We start from the raw sequence: 25,401 nt of genomic DNA, 5'->3' as shown, positions 1-25,401 counted from the left end.
TGTCTAATATTCGACAGCTCAGATTTTAAGTTTTCAAAAACAAAATGCCGCTCTTCTGGTTACTTTTCTGTAGGAAAACGATTCTGCTCTCGCTCCACAGGATGAACTGGCTGCTGCGGTGCTGGTCGGAGTGTGTTCATGCGAAGGCAGCGGCTGCCCAGGGGGGACAGCCTGGCCTGTGGTCCCCCACCCTGCGTACAGGGGCTCTCCGCTCCTCTTCGGCTGCACCAGAATATCCCGTTCTTTTATGAAGTGAAACAAAGTCAGAAAGGTTGAACGCCTGAAGCCTCCTAGATACTGGCTTCACTTCAGTCAGGGCAAAGCTCTAACGCTTCGGATGCCATTCGTATTTCCTATCTAAAACGAGTTCTTTTTGTCTTGGTGCAGGAGTTTGAATAAGCTTGTCTGGAAGCCAGCTTTACAGACTGTTTCAGAGCAGCAAGCAGTACTGGTAAGGTAAAGACTATGATTAATTACTTTCCTTTTTTTTTCTTTGTCATGTCCCAGCCCTATTCCAAAGAATGCTGATTTATTTCAGTTACATACCAGCATATTTATAGCATGGAGAGGAATAATCAGGTGACACCCACTTCTGCAGAACGCAGCTGGAGCACGCTAAGCATTTCCTCTAAGTATTCTTTGTAAATGAAATGAGTCAGCCAAGCCGGGGAGCTTCACGCTGTGTTCGTAGCCTGTAGGCTGCCATCAGCAGGAACAGAACGGGTTGAGCCTGTGTGCCGGTGAGAGCAATGCAATAATTTCTGGCGTGCTGGATGGCTGTACACGCTCACGTTTCCACCCTCTCTGAGGAGGGGCCTGGGCCAGATGCTGCTTCTCCTCTGCCACACGCATGCCAGGTGCAGCTGGGGCAAGGCTCTTGCCGCAATCCTCTACTGATGCCACTGAGCATATGTGACATATAGCACCTGTATGAGGTTCTCACGTATAGCACCTGTATGAGGTTCTCACATATAGTGTCTGTATGAGATTCTCAAGAATAAAGAGCGCGGGAGGGTGCCTTACTTATGCTTCACTTGAGAGCATTTGCCACAAAAGTTAGTTCACCGTAGAGTGACTCCCACGCCGTTTCGGCAGGACTCTGTGACGGGAGAGGCCAGGCTGCCCCTGTTGTTGTTGGTAGTAGTATGATGTCTGTCACTCACATTTACCTGCCTTCTCCAAGCCGCTTCTAAAGCATCACTTATTGAGAGCTACCTGCGAAGTAAAAATTCGGCAGGTTGCACCTGGAGCTTTCCTGTATCAGCAGATGACCTGCCTGGCTCCCGGTCTTTTGAAATTGCTGACTGAATGCAATTTAGCATCCGTGTGCCAGACTGACCAGTCCCAAAGCAGAAATTACAAGCAGCTGGAGCTCAGGTTAGAGATGCAAATATGACTGGCTTCCAACCCATTAATTCCAACCCATGGGCCCATTAATTTTAAATCATTGTCTAAAGTCAGTGATAATGAGATAGATAGCATAAAAAAAAAAGCCCTGGAGGATGAGGATGGTTTTCCAGACTTTGTCCAGCATGTCCACATTGCATCTTGCATGCAGTACAAAACAAACACCAGGGAACACTGAATTTTATATTCCTGTGATTGTTTCATATAGTTCTGTGTGCAGTGTAAGCAAATAACCATCAGCTAGTGTGGAGCTCTTAACGGTGGAACTTGGCCGTTCTTGTCTGTGCTGAACGTTGTCCTTCAGTGGGGTTTCATATGAATGCCAGGGAAAGGAAGACCGTTTGTCGCAGATCCCTCTTCTCACTTATGGAGCGATGCATTTTCACAAAGTACTGTTTTCTTGTCATGCTTAGCTCCTGTATGCTGCTTCCTTTTACCAAAGGAGGATGCTTCTTGCTCTGTGACTGCGGGCAGCCCATGTCTGCAAGAGATGCCAATGCAGAGAGCACCAGAGAGCTGCCGTGGGCCTCGGATCCCCCGGCTGCTGGGCCGCTGCCGGCGAGTGCTGCTGCAGCATCTGTTTTATGGACGTTTGTGGGTCAGTCAGATGTTACCATTACGATCCATGTATTTAGTGGCTCTTCTTCATGGCTTTTCTCCCATTCACCTGCGGAGCTTCCAGGTAGCCTCGTTTCTAAAGCAAGTATTTTGAAAACACTAAAAATAAAAAAAAAAAAATTGATTTCTTGGATTCCAAATCTTAAAAAAGAAAAAATCAAAACAAAACAAAACTTCTTTTGAAATCTAGTTAGTGACTTCTCAGTACTAGGAAAGAGAAACTGAGAAATAAAGCTGAAGAACCTTTTTTGTGCGCGTTAACCAGTGGGCTGGGACAGAGGTATTTTTTAAAGCTCTTTTGGGTAGGATGAAAGACTGTAAAATATCAGAATTTCTGGCCAAGGGAAAGAAGGATTTTTGTGATTGTGTAACGTCAGCCTTTTACCAGAACCAGAGAGGGGAGCAGAGCCTTGCCTCCGTTTTAAGTAGTACTGTCAGTGAGAGTGTGGAGGGGTCTGAGCTGGGCAGACAAGTTCGAGTTGCTGCTTCCTTGGAAATCCCTTTTCATGGAGATCTAGAGTCGAATCCTAAGTTCTCTGGACACCGTACCAACCAAACAGTGCCAGAGTAATTGAGGGAGACCTGCCTCCTGCTGCGCTCTTGACTATCTTATCTCTATGTAGTCGGCCCTTTTCTCAGCCGTACTGTGACAGCACCTCGTGTGCACGTCAGCGTGAGGAATAATGGCCCTGAAGACAGCTTTGCACGTGTTGTAGCAGCAAGCAGAAGACTGACTGCTCCTTTTTGATCCGCGCCAACCAAAACCGTCTCATCCAGCACGCTCTCAGAAGATGTGCTCACGTGAAAGCCGGGGTGGTGTACAGCCTGTCCGCCACCAGCTCGCTGCCTCTTCCAGCTGTGTGCCGAGCTTCCCCTGCTGCCCTTCCAGCAGGGCAGGATGGCTGTGGGGTCGTCTCCAGAAAACAGCCTGCGGAGGCGGCAGTGTTTTTCCTGCAGCCGCAGAACGTCTCGCCGTGCTGAGCTGAGCCTGCTCTTTGGTAAGACCCGTGCTGGTAGTTCAGGGTAACTTTGTGTTTTGCTGAAAGACAAGGATTTTCCGGTCTGGGAAAACAAATCCGTTCCTTGGAGCAGATCGGCAGTGCTTCTGCTCGTCTTCTCATCACGCAGTTTCGTCAAGGAAAATCTTTTAAAAGTGACCTTTTAGTCTCTCCTGGAGATAACACTTTGGTAGGGGTCTTGCCTTCCTCTGTAGATTTAATGGCTTAATGAGCGTTAGACCCTCCTATTACACAGTAACAAATAGGAATACAATACTTTAATCAATATTTGGCACAATTAGTTTTTTTCATGTGAAACTAAATATCGATGCTGTCAAGCGACTGCAGCTTAGGGGCATAAATTACAAATACTCTTCTCCTGTGAGCCTGGCTCAAGTTTTGCGTGCCTATGCAGTAACCATCTAATGTCTTTCTGTTCCTGTAAGCCGCATGATGTGATTGCCAGATTACATGATTCTGTATTGTGCTTAGAGGACTGTATTTTTATTGTTATTACCAATATTATCTTTTATTCTTACTGTAAATGGTACCAAAAAGTTAACTGCTTCCCTACACTGTAAAAGGAATGAAGTCCCATTTACAGAGTGTCTCTAAACAGAAAGTATCTCTGGGAAAAAAGATACAGTGAGTAAATAATTCATAATGTGGTGGGTGAGCAGGCACAAAAGGCCTTTTGATGCACTTTGCCACTCAAAAATGGATTTTTAAAATCAAGCAGGTGGCTATTTTAATGGAGAACAGTCTGCTCTACAGAGGAGTGCTTGCAGGGGAGCCCGGTCTCTGCGCGTTTCTGCTGGTAACGGGCCTTGTGAAGGAATCCACCCCCTGGGTTTTCCTGCTGCTTTTCTCTGCCTGCGTTCCCCCCTCCCGTTTCCCGCTCGCTTACTCCTTGGCTTCCTTTCTAACGGAGCCGCCAGCCCACTTGCCCACCCGGCGCAGGCCCGACGCCTGGAGGCATGGCCGCCGCGTCCCGCCGGCCCCTGGCACCCGGGGCTCCCGCCGTGACGCCGCCTGCCCGCGGTGAAAGGCTGCCCCGAGAGCAGCCCGGGGAGAACTGGGGCGGGCGGCTACGCGCTGCCTCGGGACACCGACGGGGCTCCGCCACACGCGGGAGGAGCCGGCAGGGAGCGCCCGCCGCGGCGCCTCAAGCCCCGTCCCGTCGCCCCCAAGCCCCGCCCCTCCGCCCCCGGGCCCCGCCCCGTCCCCCCAAGCCCCGCCTCGCCGCCCCCCGTCCCCGCCCCTCCCCTCGGCGGCAGCATGGCGGGGCCCGGGCCGGCGCCGCCGGTGAAGGTGCTGTCGGCCCAGCTGCGGCGGGCGGCGCGGGGCGCCGGCGGGACGTGGCAGCTGGGGCGGGCGGAGGCGGGCCGGGCGCCGCTGCGCCTGCGGGCCGTGTGGATGCAGGGCACCGTGCTGGAGGTGGAGCGCGGGGGCGGCGGCGGCGGGCGGGCCCGGCTGGAGGACGGCAGCGGCGCCTTCACCGTGCTGGGGGTGGAGGAGGTGCCCAAAGGGCGGCCCTGCCTCAGCGCAGGTACCAGGCGGGGCGGGGCCTCTGCTCTGCGGGGGCAGGGCGGAAAGGCGCATGCCCGGGGGCGGGGCACGCGCGGACCGCGCATGCGCGCGGAGGGCGCTTCTGCACGCGCGGCCTCGTTGCGGGCGAGGCAGGTGGGCAGAGCTGGGAGTCGGGAGCGGCGCGCGCGGCCCTGAGAGTGAAGGCTCGCGCCGCCGCGTCCAGGTGAGGTCAGGTGAGGTCAGGTGAGGTGAGGTCAGGTGGCGCGCGCGGGGGGGGGGGCCGTGAGGCGGGCTGCAGGCTGCCTTCCCTGCTCTGCTGTGCGCATCCCGCTCGTCCCCTTCCCGCGGGGCTGGTGCTGTTGGCTCCGGGGGGGAGCACTGGGCTGCAGTCCTGTGGGAGTGGCGGTGAGGGGCGGGTGCGTTGCTTCATTCTCAGTCTGCTGGGTTGTCCCCCGCCTCGGCCGGCGGAAGGGGCAGCTGTGTGCTGATTTCCACTTGCTGTGTGCAGAGGCCTCGTAGAATCTAGCGTAAAAATGGCTGTACAGATGGCGAAGCCGTTTCTGAAATTTGGTTCTGAGTAATCTTAGTTCACTGAGTTTTATTGCATGTGTTGGTGGCTTTAATTCAAACTGTTTAACTACTTAGGTATAAATATTTTACTTTCTGAATTTAAAATCAAAGTACAAAGGTTAATTAAATTTCATGCTTGCTTGTTTTTTTTAGGGAAGTATGTCATGGTGATGGGCATGGTGCAGTCCTGCAGTCCCGAGCCTGTTCTTCGAGCAGTAAAGATGACAGACCTTTCTGAAAACCCCGTGCACAAGAACATGTGGAGCCTGGAGGTGGAGGATTTGCACAGAGTCATCCCCTAGATACTTGTTCTTCTGCCTAAAATAATGCAAATGTACTTTTTTTTTTGGTGCAGAACACTGGGCCATTCTGTGTTTGTGGGGTTTCCAGCAAGCAAAGACAGAGGTCAGGCCCAGGGTTCAGCGGAGGGACCAGTGCGTGTCTGGGTAGTCACAATGTGCGTCTCTTTCACAGTCTCTCTTTATACCAGCAGATTGGAGAAACAATGCTTTCTCAGTAACATGTCTATGCCGTTAAGAACACTGCGTGTTTCCAGATGTGTTAGCTGCTGTTTCTAGGAGCGTGTGTTTAGATCATCATTCCCATAGCGGTGTGTTCTTGGCAGCGAGGGCTGCACAGCACTTGTGTTACCACGGTGAACTCGGCTCGTGGGGTGATGGCAAGATGTGTTTCAGCCCATTTAGACGGTGGTTGGAAATAACCTCTCTGCCTGTGTTTTCCCTTTCAGTGATAACAATGTCAGTAAACTCTGCTTGTAAGACAGATGTCTGAGCAGAGTCTTGCGCTGAAATATGTCTTTGGTTTTTGTGTTTCTAAAGTAATGAAAGTGGTGCAGTAACAACCCTGGTGTTCCAGTGAAGTGAAACTGACTGCAGAGATGCGGCGCAGGATTCCTTGGAATAGGTTCTCCAGGTTTGAGATGTAAATACTTTTACCACCTTGTGAAGCAAGCTGGCTGTGCCTAAGTGTGTTTTTCTCTTTGAAGGTTTCCTTTCTTGTTCCAATGCATGCTATTTTTAGTTGATTGAATCATTCTTAATTATATTTTATTTTTACCTTTCATTCCTCCTTCTGTTAAAAAACAAACAAACCATGAAATCAAATCAAAAACCCTTTAAAAAGCAGAACTGTTACTGCTCTTTGCTACCGCTCTTGTCTAAGGAGAATCTGAGTCCTAAAGAAAGCATTGGGTGATCCATGTGGGACGGCCTTGCAGTCTGTGGAGCAGTAGAGTGATGTTAATTAGCAGTGCGTATAGGAAGGGGAGGCATTCTCTGTTTGTACAATTTAAGACAAGAATCAGGTGGTGGTAACTGAGTTTTAAAATTGTGGGGTTATGTTTTCAAAGCATACGGAAATTAAATACTGTCTTTTAAGTAGATCTTTCAGTGAGCTCTTTACAGATCAAGGGCTGGATTTCAGAGTGCAATTCCAGCCTTGAGCTTAGTATTCCAGACCAGACCAAGTCAGAGGCAGCTGTACAATGGAAGTCCTGTGCTCTGAGACCCTGCTGATGAAAGACCAAAACACACACACATACATACAGAATTTTGGCAGTCTGGTTTTATTTACTGTTTTTAATGCTGGGCAAAATGCACTTGTGGAATGCTGTAGCCTTTCAGAAATGGTCAGCACATTGGCTGGCAACTGGTTTTGTGCTTTGCCATTGGAGTGTTTCCTATGCCAGAAACCTGAAGTTCATTCCCAGTAAGTTCACCTTGCTGTGCTTTCTAGCTAGGCAGTAAAACCCTGGGAATAAAGAGCTAGGAGCTCTGCTGCATCCTCGTGAGTGTCTGCAGACTTCTGGAAGAAAGAAATACTGCCTGTAGCCCGTGTCAGACACGGGGGGCACAGCGTGGTGGCTGTCGGGAGTGGAACTACTGTTACTCCATCTGGCAGTGATGCAGAGTCACTGAACACCTCTGAAAAGTTGCGTTTATATAGGATTTGATTTGCAGAGGGCTGGATTGGATTTGTAGAGGATTTCTGTGCATCTTTCCCCACCCTCTCCCGTCCAGAGCTTGTGAGTCAAAGCATCTGGGGTTTCTTAGCTTGCTTGCTAACAGTCGTTCTGAGCACAGTAAGATCTAGATCTCTTCATTGCTCGATTTAGGGTGTTTCTTTATCTGTCTGGCTCTGTACTGTACACTTGACCTCCCTAAAAAAAACAGATCTAAGCTCTGGTTCCAAGCCCTTAGCAAGTGTCACATATTTGATCAGGACAAAGCCATGAACGTTGCTTGGCGGGTGGTTGGAAGGAGATCTGCAACTGAAGCAGTGCTTCAGAAAGGCCTGCAGCTGTGTTAGTAAAATGGTGACTTTTAAGGGCTTGCAAGCCAAGACGGGATGCTTCTATGATGGGTCATATTAAAAAGTGCTTTCCCAGGAACTGAAAGCAAAAGACGCTGGTATCAAAGTTGAATGCTGCTTGTGGCTGGGGGTGGCTTGCCGTACCCCTGGGTTCAGGGTTAGGCTGAAGGGCCCGCGGGGCTCTGCGGGGTGGTGGGAGTTCTCCCGTGTCCACAACCGAACTTGTGCTTAGGTTGCACAGCAGGATGGGGGTTTGTCTGTGAGGTTTGTCACACTTGTTACAGGGTGGGGAGGCTTCTCTAGCCCTGTCTCGTGGAGCAGTTCAAAGCTGGGAGCTCATTCTGAGCGCGCTTGGTGTTTGGGCCTTGCAGAGGGTGGAAGGATGGGTGTGGGTTGCAGGAAGGCCTCTGCACGCTCTGTGTTAGTGCTGTCATACCTGGAACAAATCTGGATTTATCTTGGCGCGTGTACTAGTACCTGGGGAACTCCGCTGGTGGAAACGCGCGGCTCTGTCTTTCAGACTTTCTCAGTCTGACAGATCCTTAAAAACCTCAACTTTGCTACTAAGTCTTGGGACAGAAGAGTTTGTGTGGTACCCGTAAATGTCTGTGACCTTTGTAGCTCTGAAGTTTGTGCATACGGCCTGTAGGAAGGACATGTTGAGGGTGAGGTGTAGGCACTAAAAACACAGTGGATGCAGTTTAAAATGCGGCTCGGTGTTTAAATGGCTGCTTCATCACCCGCAATGCGTTGCGTGCAGCTTCTGGGAGACGCAGCGGCTGTCTGCAGCTGCCGCACAGGCAAACTCTTCTCTGTACTTCTGCATCCCTGGCTGCACTGCAGTCAGCCGCAAAGCAGAGCAGCTCCTCTGAATCCTTTGCTCTACTTGCTGACACTTTACTTTGTTCTTGCAGCTGTCACCTCAGTATTTTTTCAAGGGTGTTTAGCATGCGTTAATTGACTGGAGAGAAGATTATGCATTTTTTGAGTCAATAACTTGTATAAATATTCTTTAATTCTCAGAAACATTTCGTACAGTTTTGCCTTCATTATAGAAACACCTCTTCTCTGTAAGTAAGCAGTTAGAAAATTACTACCCGGCAAGACTTGCTTTCTGCCATGTTTAATGCAACAGCCTCTCGTGTGTGGGAATCCTCACAAGCTTGGGCATTGTTCCTGACTAGTGTGAGAATCATGTTTTACTTGGAATTTGTACAAAAGGACAGTGAAAGTGTTCAGCACGCGAGCATGGGCTACAGCAGGGTACACGAGGTGACTGCAGCCAGCTGCTGCTTTTGTCTGTGATCTGCAGGAGCCACTGAAACCGGCCAGTTCCGACGCTGCAGACCAGTACAACGTTATTCTTATGAATAATCAGTAAAAACATACTCCAGCGTAAAAATAAGGAAGTCAAATGTTTATTAACATTGTTTCATTAGTTCAGAACACCATTATTTCAATGTTTGCATATTATACAAAGCCATCTGAAGGATTCCTTTTACTAAGGAATAATTGCATTCCTGGTGTTGTGTGGAGAACTGTAAGGCATTTTTTTTAATCGGTAGCCCTCCAATACAGCAGGTAATTGAAGAGAGGAGACGCTGTCACACAACACTCTCATCTGTAACACCTTCAGGCTGCTTTATGGGTAGGACAGGTGCCGGTCACCTTTTCCCAGTAGGTAAACTGGTTTCTAAGCAGGGGGCTCTGAAGACGCAAAGGGACAGTGTGAAAGCGGTGACCAGACACCAAGGCGGCTGGTTCTCACTGAACAATGTAAACAGCAGCGAGGCAAAAATCAGCCAGCACAAAAATGAGAAAATGACTAAATGCTTTCAGTTATTTAACCATCATCTGTCTTGGCCCTCTTGCGTGTTGGGGCACTTCCCTGGAAAAGGACACTTTCTCCAGAATTTACTGAAGAGCCGAGTTTCAGTTCTGGAGAAAAAGCAGTCAGCAGCTCTGCAGGTTCCAGGCTGGTGTGCTGCTTTCACCAAGTAGCCCCCTCGCACTCAGCTGAGCTGGCAGAGACCCTTTGCCATCTTTCCAGTGTATTCACGCTGTGGGTCCAGGCTTGTGCAGAGGCAGCTTTGCCACTGAGCAGGAGAATTTTTTTCAAGTAACTTATGTCCATTTTCTCCTGGTTGATTGCAGTTTCTCGTCACTGGACTGACATCATTCCTCTGACCCTCAGGTGCTTCTGAGTGAAAAGCTCTCCCTTTATACTAAATATGCTTTCATGGTAGTCCTAACACTAATTCATTCACATTTCACTGTTCTCCCTGCTATTGCTTCTAGCTTGTCTACCTAAAATAGCTGGTTCGTGTTGGGTGCTGACAGGGTTCTTCCATCTCAGGGCTGCCAGCTGCCATTCAGAACTGGCTCAGGCTGCAGTGAAGACATGAATGCAGTGAAGCGGTTAGTAAGTGTTTAAAGGATAGACAGTAGCAAGCGACATGTAATACAAGCTGTTGTGATGCTGAATTACAAGACATCTAGGCAGGGAAAAAGAGCATCGGATGTATTTATGACATCATCAAAAAGCTGCAGGAAAAAGTACTCTAGCACTTTAGATACGGTTTTGTCTTAGATACAGGGAAATGAAGATGGAAGGTTCTGCCTTCATGCTTGATGATCAGTTCACGGTTAGGAGGACAGCGCAGGATTATGACTGAAGGTGAGGGGCTGTGGCTAGCCCAGCTGTCCTGCAGCCGCTTCTCGGCAGGAACGGAGCTCTAGCAAGCAGTGCAGCACTAGCTGTTCCTGTGAGGCTTTCTCTCTCCACTCCTGACCCGAGATGGCTGTCGGTTACGCTGCGTGACGAGCCTGGCCCTCACAAACTCTTGCACAACAGCAAACCTAGTTCTCCCTTGCTGCAGTTTGGGCTGTTACACTTCCTTCTCTTTAGTGTGTTTACATATTTAAAGACTTCACTCATGTCTTTCCTTAGCCCTTCCATTTTTTCCCCATAGAAAGACCTCTAGACCTTCCTCAGCTGGTGCACAACGTAACTAAACGTGGTGTCCAAAACTGGGTGTGTAAAATAAGCTGAATAGTGAAGAATTATTTCTTGTCTTAAAGATGTTTATTCACGTGTACCATCCGCAGTATGCTTTGCTCGCTAAATAGCATGCTTTAATAGCATGTTAGTGTTGTTAACTGAGCTTGTGAGCCATTGTTGTTCCAGTCCCTTTCCTCAGAAAGGGAATAATGTAAACTAGCAGCTGAGCCATTCTAAAACGGCTTCCAAGTGAATATTCAGGCTCACATTGAACCAAATTTGTCTCTGCATTTCATATTCATATGCTGAAGAGTTTATATAAACCATTGGCGCTAAAACCCCTTTGTGCCTACAAGATGCTGCCCAGGAGTGTGGTGGCCACCTGCCTGCACAAGGCCGGCCGTGCCACGTGGCATCATTGCTGCCCAGGGGAGCGTACGCGTCTGACACGCTTACGTATATACCCAGTGTTCTTTTTCTAGCTGCTTGTTTATGGTTAACACAGTCATCTACAAATACTTGGTAGTTATTCCTTTCCTCAGTGAGAATTCAGCAAATACTTCAAAATATTTTCTCTTAGGCATACCACAAGTATGTGTGTAGTCACCACATCACTCCTCTGAGGTGGCAGTGAGCTTACAGATGCAAATGAGTAACATTTCATTGCATATGTTAAAAACCCCTCCCTGTTTTCTCACTACTGAGCCTTGGCAAAGCATGGAGTGTTAGAGTTAGGCTCATAAACCCAAGGGCTCCTTTTCAAGCAGAAGTATAACTGGCTCTTTGGCACCATTCCGTCATTTACATAGAGTGTTTCCACTGCAGTCTTGTAAAGATGTAATTACACATGTAATTACTGTGTATCAGTAATTAGTGTGACAACAATGTGTATATGTGTTTCCTGTAATGTTCTCATTCAGTGAAAAAATACAAGCACACAGCAAATTTCAGAGAAGGCTCTGTCCTTTTCATAAAATCACAGAATGTTAGGGGTTGGAAGGGAATAATGCAGATGAATAACGGAGTAAGTTTTGGGGTTGTTCTTGGCCATCTCTCTTAAGGCAGCAGTATGTGAATCATCAGTATTGATTTATACGGGTTTTTTCTTTACACCAGAAGAATTCCTCCCTTAACATTCTGCCGCCAGCAGAAAACGGCTGCAGTCTCTGTGGGGCAGTAACTGCCCTCCGCTAGTTCCTGCAGCAGTGTGTATGCCTTCACCAAGCAGTGGGAGGGTCCGTAACTAATGTGCACAGTAACAACAGAAATGGGCGAGGACTCAGGTAAAAAATTTCAAGCCAGCACTACTGCTCTTTTCAGGCCTTTCAGCCGTCTTTGCGTTTTAAGCAGCTTTCCAGCAGACAGCTAGCCAGATGACAGCTGCACTGAAATACAAGTATTGATAATCTTGAAATTCTAGCTCTAGTATAAAGGAGCTAGATACATTTCATTAAAACAGACTGAAAAGGACAAAAATTCCAGCAATAGGATCACTTCTGCTCATGGCCAGAGTCAGATTCACGAGTTTTATTTTCTCATACTCGTACATGCGAGTAGTGGAGCACCGCAGCCAGAATACTGAGGATGAAGAGAAACGAAACGAAACTTACCACTGGGGAGGGATTTCCACAGGGACAAAGTTGCGGTTGCACAAGTGAACGAAGGCGGCAGCCAAACTGCAGGCAGCCTTCAGCCCCCGCGGCCCACACACGTCAGACGTACACATGCCGTGGAACGGCACGGGGTCCACCTTGGACACAGAGGGGATCGTTCAGGGAGGGGGTGCAGGGTGCAGACACCCTCCCCCCTGCGGGAGACGCACTCGGGCAGGGCACCTGCGCTGCGCAGGGCACGGCTTTGTGTCCCCCTGCCCCGTCAGGGCCCTCCCCAACCCCATGGTCTCTTCCCGAGGGCTGTACGTGTATTTCCACATTCCAGACTGGCATGCTACAAGTGGGGCAAGGTCATGCTGCTGTTTTGTGGGCGTCAAGGACCTTAACGTATATTTATGGTGCTGTAACGCCTTTTTGCCTGCCGGGATTGCTCTGATTACTTCTAAAGTTATCCGCAACTAAAAGCCTACATCCTTGCAACAATTACGTGTACTCCTTGGAAGGTGACACCTGCAGACTCAGCGAGTCCCCTGGAGCCTGACGTTATACTTACAACTCTGAAGCAGTTGCTAAGCAGTGAATGTGATTCTTTAAAAAATGCTTTGCAGACGTTTCGCTTAGCTGTAACTGGACATGGCTTCACTTTCCTCTGCACAAGACTGCACTTGTCCACCTGGGAAAACAGAGTTACTGAAGTTGGGGGGGGGTGGTTTGTTTTTTTAAAATGTGTGTAGCATGAATTTTTCTACAATTGATAGGCAGCATGCTGCTGGTTTCATTATCCAGCTTTAGCTCACCTAAGCCCAAACAGCATGTCGCGTCCTGCCCACAGTGCTCCAGCACCAGTGGCGCTCCACAGAGGAAGCAGCCCTTCAGCGCCTTACCTGCCAGCTCTGTGTGAACTCCTGCACGTTGCCAGCGGAGGAACGATCAGGAAGTACCCATTCGTTTCCAGCTTCATTGTCGTTGGTACCAAAAAGCCCAGCTGACACACCTGGAACGAAATTGCAATGGGGTAAAACAGTAGTTGTGAGGAGCAGGCAGAGGGACATTTTAGCAGCTGTCTCTGGGCTCAGTGGAGCTTGGCTGTAATGCGAGGAGAGGAAGCGTGCCCCGGCACCATGCTGGATTCTTCTCAGACTGCACTGTTGTCTCCTCGGTAGCTGTTCCTGGGCTTCGCCTGACCAGATCAAGGCATCTGCTGATCCCAGGGCTCTGAGCTTGAGAACAGAGTGGGGCAGATGGATAGCAATGTGTGCCAAATACACCAAAAACCACCGACAGCTTTTAGGCCTCCCTCTTTGGTGTTCTTGCCAGTTTGGCAAGATAAACCAGCTACAGAGCAGTGATTCTCACACAGGGCTTGGGGTTGGGCTGGCTGTGTTACACCTCCCCCCATTTCTGTCTGCTGTATTGCACTGGAACAATAGTAACCACGGTAAAACTTGCTGTTCTCCCAGAACGATCCAGACCCGGCTTTATTTGGCATCAGCTGGGTATGCCTGGGGCCGTTTCCAGGGTGTGTACCAATGACCAGGGCAAATGCAAGTGCAAGACAACTGACAGGGGATGGCAATTCAGAGGCACAGCCAGATGCCTGCCAGCTGAGGAGAGCCATGTGATGCACACTCACCATGGTGCCAGCCAGCCAGAGTGATGGTACAGAGGTCGTACTGAAAGTCACAAGAGACAGAAACGCCTTTCTGATTAGACACTTCTATTTTGTTGGTTCCTCTCCTCAAATTAGTGGTCCTCTTTTCAAGGGACTGATCCAGCAATTGGCAGTTCTCTCCCATAACGGAGACGTTATACATCTTGGATATCTGTTTGAAAATGAAAATGCAATTTCAAATATGTCACAGTGAAAGTTCAGTGACAGGCACCCACAGCCTGGGTTTGCGGGTAGGATGAGGTCCACCTTGCTCAGCCCAGAGTTCGGGAATAAGAACAGGGTTGTGCTGAGCTGCTGAAAGAGGAGGAGAGCCCAGAGCCTCCCAGGCACTCCAAGGCTATGGGCCCAGTCTGTTCTACAGACCTCTCTAACTGCCGCTCTCTAGGACCACAGAGAGGAAAACTGAAAAGTTCGCCGAGCCTCTCTTACTGTCAGTGCCCAGAGAGCAGACAGGCAGCCCTTGAGTCAAAACTAGTTTTGTTTTGGGGAGTTATTTGCCAATTAAAAAGTGGTTACTTTCTAGTGCTTACATCTGAGAGCTGTTCTGATCTATGTTTTGCGCATTAATATTTTGAAGACTCTTTTTTTGGTTGGTTGAAGATAATTTCTGGTCTGGAAAGGAAGAATGTTTGACTTCCCACTCCTACCTTCAGTCTTGGGTAGATACGGATCACGGTCTGGTTCATCTCCACATACAGCGATCTTGAGTTACCAGTTTCCTCATCCAGTATTACGGTGAAAGTGTTGTGAACAAAATCCTTGGCAAGAAGTACACTGCACTTTGATGCTACATCATAAATTTTTCCATCAAAAGTTATAAGATGCTTACTCCCCATTAACGCAGCATGATCTAGAGAAGGGTATTTCAGCAGAAGCATCAGTCAGTTTTCCACCGAGCAGTAAGTGCAGCTTCTTGGCTGGCACATGCTTAAAATAACTTCTCAAGCTACCACTACATTTTAATTAGTTACAAGTTGCTCTGCCACAAAAATATCCCTAGAAAGGAAACAATCTAGAAATTTCTTTTTCATTATAGATCCACCATAGCGTCCTAAAACTTTTGAGAAAGAAGACTGAGGATTCAAAGCTCATCTGATCATATTTGTAAGCTCCCTCGTATACACATTACACATTACTATGCAGAAAACAGCAAAAATATTCACTGCCTCCAAAGAAACTACCAGAGCATCAAACAGGGTCGCAGCCCAGGAAACCCTGCGGATACATCACGTAGGCTATTTGATCACCCGGACCTGCTCCCAGTGCCTACCGGGAGGAAGCCATTGAAACTGGCTCGCTCTGGTAAAGCCATTATCTGTAAGGGACAGTTGGGACTGCTAATGCAGTCTTTTAGCATTTAGCAGTGCTTTTCCAGGCAACACTGTCTCTGAAGTTTTGCTAGGGCTGAGCTTTGTCATCCTAGAGCCAACAGAAGGGATGGCACCGGTCTCAAAAGTGTGGACAAAGCCTCCAGGCAAGCCCCAGGGCCAACAGGAATGACTGGCACTGGCCCATGGTATTGACTCACGAGAGCCTATAGATAAGACTGATAAATACCACCCACCGATTTCTAGTCTGAACCTCAGGAAGTGTAAAGAGCTGCAAAATTTGCATTAATATTAAGTAGAGGAATGTTAATGGCATGTCAGCTTTACCCAAAGTGCTACTGTTACACACCAAATGAATGTTTTACAAGAAAGACTGTATATAAAGTTTATAGGAAAATTATCAATTAGTGACCATCTCTATGTAAACTACTATGCCACATACGATTTGTAAAATTTAGAACTAAGTGGAAACAGGCCCAGTTACAAAACAAAGCAGCGCTGTGAAAGGGCTCACATTCAAAGGGACTCTCCATCATCCTCCGTTTGAGTCTGTAATACTCTGCAACCATGTTGGTATTGTAGAGCTCCTGGAGAGGCCTCATTAGCTTTTCTTCAATGAGATAATGTGCAATATTTGCCAGATCCAGGGAGCGGTCTGCTTTAGGAAGTACCGGCAGTTTTACTGCCACTGAACAGTTCCTGTAGAATGCAAACAAAACAGCATGTGCCCTTATTTGCCAGGCCGATGAAATGCACTTGCTGTATTATTAGAAATGTGGAATTGAAATATTCCTAGGAACTGCAGTCTGGTTAGAACGCCACAACAAAGACACACCATGGCTCAGACCTGCAATGCACCCTGCCGTCGTAGGTACCGCTATGCTGTTTGCCACCAAGTAGCTGCTTTTGACAGGCAGCCTGTCCCAGCAGCCAACACCAAGGAACAGCACGGTGCTCTGCCCTGCGCCCAAAGCACAGGACCCTCCCTTGGGTGGCTGTCCGCCGCCCCGAGCATACGAGCTGATGTGAAGGCTGCCTATGCACACTCCCATTTACAACACCACCCGGCAGCAGGGAGCCTGCAAAAACCACCAGTTACCTGGCTGAAAACCTGTACAGGTTGAGTAAGGGCTTCCGGATCTTGCTCACAGCTCTAGAAAACACGGCCTCTGCCCACCTGAGCATCTGCTGCGTAGTCTATTGGAGAGCCAGAAAAGGAGGTTACAAAACTGACTTCAGTGTAGCTTCAGGGCAGGGTCCCTACTGGATAATGAGTTTGAAATCAATAGTCAGGGAAGTAACACTTTGGTTGCTCTTGCATTTATCACTTGCCTGACAGCATCTTGTCATTTAGCAGTTAACATCCAGAGGATAGACCCTAGTCACTACAGCAACAAATAAAGGACAGAAATACATCCTTCCTAAAATGCCATTACTTAAAATATACCAATACTTCACTGACTTAATGTGCTTCAGTAACTTGCAAAAGATTGATGTCTTTGTTAATATAAATCGGCATCGTGATATATCCTTTATGCACTTCATTTCAGCTGGAAGAGCCCAAACCTATTAGCACATTACTTGTTGGACTCACAGCCCCTCCTTTCTATGGAAGGAAAGCAAAAGCTACACGAATGACAGATCACTGCTGCTGTGATTTCAACCAAAACTAGTGCAATAACCTCTCTTCTAGCTGGAAAAGTACTGCTTTCAAATACTATCTAACATTTCAAAAACAGTCAATTAGCTGTAATAACCACACTGTTCCCATGAACAAAAAGATTTAACTGTTTTTGTGTATCCACAGTTCAAAGCTGAGACTTAAATTTGTGGACCTCGTCTCTCAAAGCATTCAAAATGGAGAACTGCGCTATACCCACCATATCCAAGCCTGCTTTCACAACCTTCAGTGCTGCCTGGATTGGTTCCGCTAGCCATGCATCTTTTACAATGTTCGGTAAAAATGCCTGGGTTTTCTTCAGGTACTCTTCTGTCTTCTCCTGCCAAACTTCATCCAGTGGCTTCGAGGTGACATCGTAGTAGGCCTCCTTCAAAGTTGCTAATGGCTCTGAAGCAAACACATTGCATGCACAGAGCTTAGCCGGTACCTTACAAAGCGGCCGTCTGTTCCCCCGCAGCGTCCAGCGTCAGGGAAGGAGGGACACAGAAAACAGGGAAAGGCACCTTTGTTTTCACGGCCGTTAGGCAGATTCCACAGCTGTGTGTGTGGACACAGGGCGATGAAAAACTGCAGGAGGCGTTTAGCCATACCCCGACCCACCCGGACGCCTCACCTTACGCTCACACTGCTGCTTTCCCAAGGAAAGGTACGGAATGCTTTGCAGCATGCCGCCGTCAGGGCTGCAGAGCTCAGCCTGCGCCTGCTCAGCGAGGAGCAGGAAGGTTTGGCCACAACTGATTTCAAACCAGATGTATCAGCTCAATCCCACTTTTGAGTGGAGGAGCCTAGCGCTGAGTGGCCCAGAGGGAGGTTTTAAACCTGTGAGAACTGAAGGTTCTCTCGGATAATTACAGCTGACCGCATTTCTCAAAGGTTTCAACATGGGCCGCGGTCCAGCTGAACAGTGAATTAGTGGCTACTGGAAAACACTGACCGGGTGAAATCCGATTAGTGCAAGCATTCAAAACTCAAGGACGGACAGGCACAGCCCTTTGGGAGGAAACGCCTGCCAGGGAGCTGTTCGCAGAAATGCTTCAGCTTAGGAATCGGGGCTTTGTTCTCATCCGACTGAATCCAGGCTCCTGTGTGTGAGGGAGTGCCTCCTCACTGATTTCATCAGAAAGGCGGTCACGCTGCGGTTAGTTAGAGCTCACTGCATCAAGGCTCCCACGCTGCAAACTGAGAGCCAGGGTCAGCGCTTTTTGCTGGGTCCAAAGAGAAACATTAGTGCTGTTCAGCATCCCTTATACTCAAGCTTGTTTTGCCCCACACTGACATTGTCCTTATTTTCCTTGCTTTGTGTGGTTTTGCTTACTTTGAAATTCGTTCTGCATTTGCTGGACAATGTCTTGAATTTTATCCAGGTAAAGCGGGACCTTGCTTCTCAGCATCTGCCGGATGCCACTCTGCTTCCAGCCCCGGGCGACAGCTCTGCCCACCCTGTGCAGGAGTCCTGCCACCTTCTGCAAGGCTATCGCAGGCCAGCCAGCTGCTTCCGACAGAAAATCAACTTGCTGCACCTACAGTGGTTCCCAAAAAAGAAGAAATACCAAAATACACAGTGATCGCGAGCAACACTTTGAGTCCACTCCAAGGCAATTCCAAACTCCTCTGTGTTCATGCAGAGTTATAGGATCTTTACCATGAAATGTGGCTTTTGCCCATGTATGAATTGCACTTAGCACCGGTTAGCCATTTAAATTTTTGAGCAAAGCAAAACAACTGCATGCAATATAATAATTTTTAATTAACACACTGCATAAAGGTTTCATGGTGCTTTCATAGATGATGTACAGATACTTACTGATCTCCTGAACCTCTGCATATATCCGTCAAACTTCACCATCACCTCCACCAGTTTGGCTTTCAGAACCCTCCCAATTTCATTAAGTTTGTACTGTGAAAAGATGAATAAAACCTTGATTTTATGATTTAGGATTGCTTGTGCTGAGATCAAATCACTCAGAGTTTGTACTAGTTTAAACGCCTGCAAAGATCCACACTGGCCTCCCATTTCTCAGGTGAAATGACTTCTGCGTTATTCAGTGTTAGAAATGGGAACAGAAGAGTTTAGGGATGACAAACAACAAGCCTCCTCCAAGCAGAGAGCATGTGAAACCCTGTCGGAAGTCAAAGCACGCTCAGGAGTTGAAATCTCAGCTTTGTAACCACCACGCTCAGCAGCCCCGGTACGTTACTGCTGCTCTCGCTTGTTTCCTTACCCTCTTCAGAGGATACACCCTTTAGGAGGGGATCCCGTATTTTCTGTGCTTTCTTGGTATGGCTGAACTTTTTCATTCTCACCAGGGTATCTTTTCACACCAAAGTGAAAAATGATGTTACTATCTTTTTGCCTGGTTACTCACCAAAACTCACACCTGAAGCCTACTTGGAAGATGCTCCATCAAACTGGAAAAATCACACTGCAGTTAACTGCTGCTGAAGGGTCTCACCTCAGCCTTAAGAACTGGATCCCCGCATCCATGAGCCAGAAAACTCAAGCTTCCATTAGCAGCTGCTAGAGTCATTTGTCCCACGTTTTCTTGCCTTTCACCATTGATGCTGAGATAGGTATTGACAGTGGCCACCTGCTGCCCATCAGTACAAGTGCTGACTTCCATTCCTTCTTCCAAATCCCCTTAGAGAATGAGACAGCTTTGTTTACAGGCACAACACTGACAGATATTGTTTCAAAGCCAGCTTTTTAATTACTTAGGTGATCAATCAGTGTCTGAGTGTGTTAGGTGTTTGTGGAAAAAAACCGAGCAGATAAAGAGGAGAAAAATAGATCAGTGTCAGTGTTTGGTTTTCCTGTGTGGTTTGGATTTACAAATACAGATTTGCTACTGCAAAGAAGGCACTGGATTAACATAAATCTAACTAATTCTCAGTGACGTTCCGGCTCTTTTCTATTTTAGTCTCCCACTGTCCCCTGTTGCTGATGTTTCAAAACTGCTTAGACCATAAACGGGAGAGTTACTCACCCACCCACCCCACACTGAAGTTGTTTCTGCCCAGGTATTGATAAGCATGAGCAGAAATGGCTGGCGAAGTGCACTCAGAATCTGGGTTGAGGGAGTTGAGCTGAATAATTTCTGCAAGCTTCTGACTTCAGCAATTCACAAACTAATGGTCTTAATCTCAAATACATCACAGCACTTGCAAGTTGGAAGGGACCCGTAAGGATCATCACACCCAACTCCCTGCTCCTTGCAGGACGACCTGAAACTAAAGCGTATCACTAAGAGCGTTGTCCGTGACGGTACGTACCTTTCGAATAACCCATGTAGTACTGAAAACACTCCTTTCCTGTAGAAGCAGCTACTTTTACTTTCTCTGTCTGATCAATCACCCCCTCCAGCAGGATCTGGCTCTGAACAGATGAGGAAGCAGCAGTTCCTGTCAGGCCTAGCCAAATATCTTCAAAGGCTCTTAACTGCAGCCATAAAGGAAAAACATTTATTCAAAGCCACCACACAGAATTAACGAATGTTCAGAGATGATGCTCAAATATCAGTGCTTCCCACAGCAGGGTAAGTGGTGAGAGAAATGTTTCGCAGTGCTTCTGCCCCACACGAGAGCTGCACTCCTGAAGAGAGGCACGGGCATTAGGACGATTGGCTCCAGAGCCGGTGACTGGGCAGCGCAAAGCTCGTGCTCTGAGCACGAAGGACTCTTAACAGTCAGTTCCCTGCCAGGCTGCTGATTTGTGCCATTTATTCCAAAACAAAGAATAGAGAAAACCCAGGTAAAGCAGTTGATACTTCTTTCATCTCCCTTCTTTCTAAAGAGGGGGGAAAAATAATTTAGTGTTTGTCTTAGCCTGTTGCTAATTAAATCACCATCATTTTTTTAGGGGGGGCCTATTGTCTACGGTTGGGTGGTGCTGACCATGCTACTTTTCTGCCCCACTCTGCTGCCACCATCAGCTTCTCCACCCTATTCATTTCACAGAAAATTAAGAGCAAATGCAAAACGGAGGGAGAGAGAAAAAGGAAGAGCTTTGCCTCAGGATGAGCATCGTATTAGCTGTTCCGTGCCCTTCGTAAGGCCACTTCTTTTTGCTGCTTTGTAGGAGTCTCAAATTTTGTTTCCCTCTTTTTTTCTTTTGCTGTGGTGCAGATAACCATGCCTCACCCAGCAGAGCAGCCGTGCTGAAGCAGGTGAGCTACCACAAGACACAGCCTCTTCAAACCCTGAGATATTCCAGCTGACACACGCTTCCTGGATTTGTCAGTGAGCTCTGCAGGTCGCTCCTGCGGGTGCCTTCACTTCCATCCTCAGCACACCGCACGCACGGACTAGCTGCTCCCGGACCAAGAGAGCCAGGGAAACCAGGAGCAGCCTGCTGCCTGCACTCGCTGCTGCTCGCCAGTCGCTGCCTGCACCTGGGCAGTTTGGAAGACAGATGGCAGCAGGCCTTTAAAAACCAAAACCCAGCACCCGGTGCCGCTAAAACACAACAAAAACTCACTTCAATTTCCAAAGAATAGTTCTTCACATCCGCCGTACTTTGATTTCTTAAGGATACGCCAATCAACCCCTCATCTCTCCTGTGATCAGCAAGGTGGAACCTGCCCTCTGACTGCAAAATGATGTCATCTTTGTTGAGCTGGTGTTTTCCAGAGAAAGCAATTACCTAAAAATGAACAAAAACGTGTTAAAGCTTAATTCTTCCAAAGAAACGGGCCCTGCATAGAGTAGTAAGAGGTTGTACAATGTCAGCATTCTCATGAAATCACACGACGAAGTGATGAACAAAACCTGTAGTTTCAGAAACCAGCACATCCTCCTTATCGCAGCACTGTCTTACTTCACTACATCTCGAGTTTCTGTGGTACAACAAAGCATGTTCAGTGACTACAGCCTAGTCCAGATGAACAGTTGGAATACAACTACATTTTATTAAAACAAGTCCTTTTTTTTGGTCTTATGCTTCTCAACTACTCTAGCTAGGCATTTTGATGCATGCCTTTGAAGAACAGGATCCAAAAGAATACAGAGGCACCTGCTTTTGAAGTGACATGCATACACATTTTTTGCATTATAAACAGGCTCTAACACATCTTGGGCTTGGAAAAAGTTTTCGCTGGCATTGGAATTTGGCTCCTGTTTCCCATGGCTAATGGGGTGTGACCTGCTCGGACAGCAAACCAGCTGAGATGCATTTTAGCCCCTGGGAACTGGAAAGAGACCACATCTATCACAAGTTTGAAGTTTTGTGTTTGTTGTGAGTATCTATAGGCAACTCGGGGGTCCACCGTGTGCCTATGGAAGATCATGGGTGGGTCTTCAGTTTATGCGTGTAATATAAAAATGAATGACACCTCTAAGGTTACACTAAGATTCAAAAATCCATCACTACCAGCCGTAAAACCCAGTGAACTTTTACCTACAGGGGAAGTGCTTTTATCCCCCTCCAGTTTCCTTTCTGAACACTTATGAACCTGTTTCGACATTCTCCAGCAATGTGACATTAACAGACCTTTGAGAGAGGAATAGGAAAGAACGGACATGGAGGAAGTGGGAATGTTTACAGCCATAACAGGGCCTACAGCACACACTGCCGTGGCACACGCCGCCCTCCTGCCTCAGCCCACCAGAAGACTCTCTCTCTCTACGGTTCGTTAGGCTACAGCAGCAGGGCAATTCTCATGAAAAGCTGCAGCCGAGGAAAACTGAGTCTCCAAATCGGTAACTACACCTCAAGTGAAGAAGGTTCAATACACTGCGGCGAGACTTACCCTTGGGAGGTCACAGAACTCAAAGCTCACAGAATAGTCCAGGTAAGACGAGTAGTTTGTTTCTGTTTTACCCAGAATCTTCTGTTTGGTGCATGAGGTCAGGAAAACATTTTCCAGAACAGCTTCTAACTGAAATTTATCGGGATACAAGAACTGATTTCTCTGCAATGAACCAAGAAAACAAAGTTAAAATATGACAACAGACTCTTAAACACTCTTCCATGCCTGCCCACCCAGCTCAGCCTGACCCCGTCCCGGACTGGCTGTTGTTACTCTAGTAGCTTCAGGGTTTTAATGTAGCATTTCCAAAATGTAACTTTTCCACTTATCAGTGTTTTGGCTTATGAGCACAGTTACTGGTTCCCATCCTACAGAATTAATTCAACAGTTTTGAAAACTTAGGGCACACGTGGGGCCTCTAGTTTGTAAGAGCTCATTTTTTCTTAATTATGCTTCATTTAGCTTTCTTCCTATGGAGAGAAATATGTAAAAGGTAAAATGAAATAACAGTATTTCACAGAAAGTGGTACTCTACAGAATCTTTCTTAAAATCCACTCAAAATGACATATAAAAATGACATTAAAAATACATATAAAACTAAATAAATTCCCATCTAGAACAGCTTCCACAAAAATGGTGAGTTAACAGATACAACTACTTTCTCTTACCTCATACGTTAAATTGTGTTTGAATTTTTTGTCATCCCAGTTCAGATCTAAATATTCATTAAACAATGCTGATCGTTGCTCTAGAGACCCACACGCGTGCAGGTGCTCCATACTTAGTACTCTCTGAAGCTGGAAGAGGGGAAAAAGATCAAGGCATACAGATTAGTGATTTTCTAACAAATGTGTTCAAGTATATACTAGCGGAGTGTGCTTTCTGGTCAGAAACACAGCCCTGTGAGAAGCCCTGAATGCTCTCCATCCATAACAGACTGCTTCAATCTATCCAGGGGCTGACGATTCTGTCCCGAGGGAAAGCTGCATCCCAAATACAAACATATCTGGCAGCATGAAACAGAATTCTTCAGAGGTTTTATTCTTCTTCCTCTGAAATATGCAAAGGTTCACTTCAAGTAAAAGGTTTTCACATGATAACAAGCGCAGAAAAAAATTCATTCCGTAAGACTCAAACCCAGAAATGTAGCTACCCCCATCCATCCCTTCTTAGGCGGAAAGCCTCGCACCTGGCCTGAAGAGAGCGTCACGCAGCCGTCCCAGGCAGTGACGTTCACCTTGGATTTGTCCTCCAGTGTCAGGCGGATGTCAGCGGGCTGCCCACCATTGCCCGAGAGCTGCAGCTGAAACCAGAGGAGAAGGACGTGTCCAGTGAAGCAGGACTGGAACCGGTAGCAGAGCCTGCAGGTGACCTAGCAGAGTGACCTCCACCCCGTGGAGAGAGGAAGGCACACACTATTAAAACTGCGAACGGAACAAGGTTAAAACTCCACTGAACTCTCCGCGGCCTGGAAGCTAAAAGCCTCAGACAAGCACACCTCTGAGGCAACAGAAATCTTTCTATTGTCTTCTCTGGAAGCTGCATCGGTGCCCTGGTTTCAGCTGGGACAGAGTTCATTTTCCTCCCAGTAGGTGCCGTGGTTTGGATTTAGTACCAGAAGAATGTTGGTAGCACTGACGTTTTCAGTCGTTGCTGTGAAATCCAGGGCTTTTTCCAGCCTCCCGTGCTCAGCGGATGGGCAGGTGTGCAGGGGCTGGGGGGGCACAGCCAGGCAGCGACCCAAGCTGGGCAACGGAAATGTTCCGTGCCACGGACGGTGTGCTCCGTTTACGAATGGGGGCTGGCCGGGGGGCAGGGGTCCTCTCTTTTCCAGGAGTTTCAACTACTCTCTCCATTCTGTGAGTTTGCACTTTTTCGGGAGTTTCGCGAAATCTGCAAAATCCACAAGTTCTGTGATCGCTGCTGCCGGACTGACTGCAAATTGGTCACTGGGCGGTGAGAAAAATGGTAACATGTGTTGCTTGTTCTGCATGTTCTGTTATTATTATTATTATTACCTTTTTTTTTTTTTTTTTTTTTTTTCCTTTGTTGTCTTATTAAACCGTCTTTATCTCAACCCACGTGTTAGACTCTCTTCCCCATCGTGCTGCCGGGGCAGAGCGAGCTAGTGGCTGTGTGGTCCTGGCTGCCGGGTTAAACCGCGACAACGCACAGCGATTAATGACACCAGTGGAACAATGACACCACAAGAGAACTTAATCCTCTCAATGCGACACTGGAGACGTATTGACTACTTACTGAACACAGCCTGAGAGCACTCTGTGGCACCCCTGTGAGTACCAGAAAGACTCCAGCTGAACAAAGCGAACACTGCACAGTTCGTGCAGTTTATTATTGAGCAGAAAGTCTTCAGCCTCAGCGACTGGAGTGCCCTGGCCCACGCAGTGCATTTTCGGACAGAAAATACTCTGTAGTCTGCGATCTTGAAGGGTGATTTGTGGATTCTTCCTCTTTTTCCCCATATATGCTTTGCAAGCGCACCTCACAATTGTATTTTAAAGCCTTTCTAGTCTCGCATGTTTTCACACTTGTGTTGCAATTCCCAATACAGTCCAAAAATTTAGGTTTGCTCTACACAGGTGTCAAAGGGTTTCTGGTGCTTGTTTGTGGAACAGGAGTTTGCTCATCACTTTGTGGACAAAATTTGTCTCATCTTCATTGCTAGCCTGGCTCCCAGGCACTTCTGGCTTCTTACCACCCAGCGTGGGTCAGTGCTAGAACTGCAGGACAGACACTGTCAGCTAGCGACAGTTATGCTTAGAAAAGGAAACAAAGCAGGTGGTTTGGACACAAGGAGATAATAGCACATGGTGTTCTTAAGATGATACCTGGTTCTGCAATTCTTTGAGACGAAAGGGACACTAACAGTAAATGCAGCATTACAGC

General features: G+C 47.7%; 2 protein-coding genes across 2 annotated transcripts in view; one reads left to right on the top strand and one right to left on the bottom strand.

The window, feature by feature from the left end:
- Positions 1-4,292: 4,292 nt before the first annotated feature.
- RMI2 (RecQ mediated genome instability 2) lies at positions 4,293-6,520 on the top strand. Its single transcript, XM_075436724.1, has 2 exons — positions 4,293-4,572; positions 5,277-6,520. Exons 1-2 carry the CDS (start codon positions 4,302-4,304, stop codon positions 5,423-5,425), a joined length of 420 nt encoding a protein of 139 aa, XP_075292839.1. The 5' UTR covers positions 4,293-4,301; the 3' UTR covers positions 5,426-6,520.
- A 2,368-nt stretch (positions 6,521-8,888) lies between these two features.
- Positions 8,889-25,401, bottom strand: part of LOC142363277 (uncharacterized) — a 100,195-nt gene continuing 83,682 nt past the window's right edge. Inside the window, exons 57-73 of the mRNA XM_075436723.1 lie at positions 23,684-23,797; positions 23,163-23,291; positions 22,494-22,655; positions 21,224-21,388; positions 20,020-20,185; positions 19,203-19,387; positions 18,554-18,646; positions 18,065-18,269; positions 16,949-17,136; positions 16,168-16,265; positions 15,583-15,767; positions 14,388-14,590; positions 13,702-13,891; positions 12,953-13,062; positions 12,622-12,741; positions 12,066-12,205; positions 8,889-9,842 (exon numbers count right to left, since the gene is read on the bottom strand). Of these exons, the coding sequence (XP_075292838.1) occupies positions 9,827-9,842; positions 12,066-12,205; positions 12,622-12,741; positions 12,953-13,062; positions 13,702-13,891; positions 14,388-14,590; positions 15,583-15,767; positions 16,168-16,265; positions 16,949-17,136; positions 18,065-18,269; positions 18,554-18,646; positions 19,203-19,387; positions 20,020-20,185; positions 21,224-21,388; positions 22,494-22,655; positions 23,163-23,291; positions 23,684-23,797 (2,469 nt within the window). The 3' untranslated portion in view covers positions 8,889-9,826. The remainder of the gene's footprint in view (positions 9,843-12,065; positions 12,206-12,621; positions 12,742-12,952; positions 13,063-13,701; positions 13,892-14,387; positions 14,591-15,582; positions 15,768-16,167; positions 16,266-16,948; positions 17,137-18,064; positions 18,270-18,553; positions 18,647-19,202; positions 19,388-20,019; positions 20,186-21,223; positions 21,389-22,493; positions 22,656-23,162; positions 23,292-23,683; positions 23,798-25,401) is intronic.

Source organism: Opisthocomus hoazin, chromosome 15, assembly GCF_030867145.1.
Source record: "Opisthocomus hoazin isolate bOpiHoa1 chromosome 15, bOpiHoa1.hap1, whole genome shotgun sequence".
Lineage (NCBI taxonomy): Eukaryota > Metazoa > Chordata > Aves > Opisthocomiformes > Opisthocomidae > Opisthocomus > Opisthocomus hoazin.
This window is presented reverse-complemented; position numbering and strand designations above follow the sequence as displayed.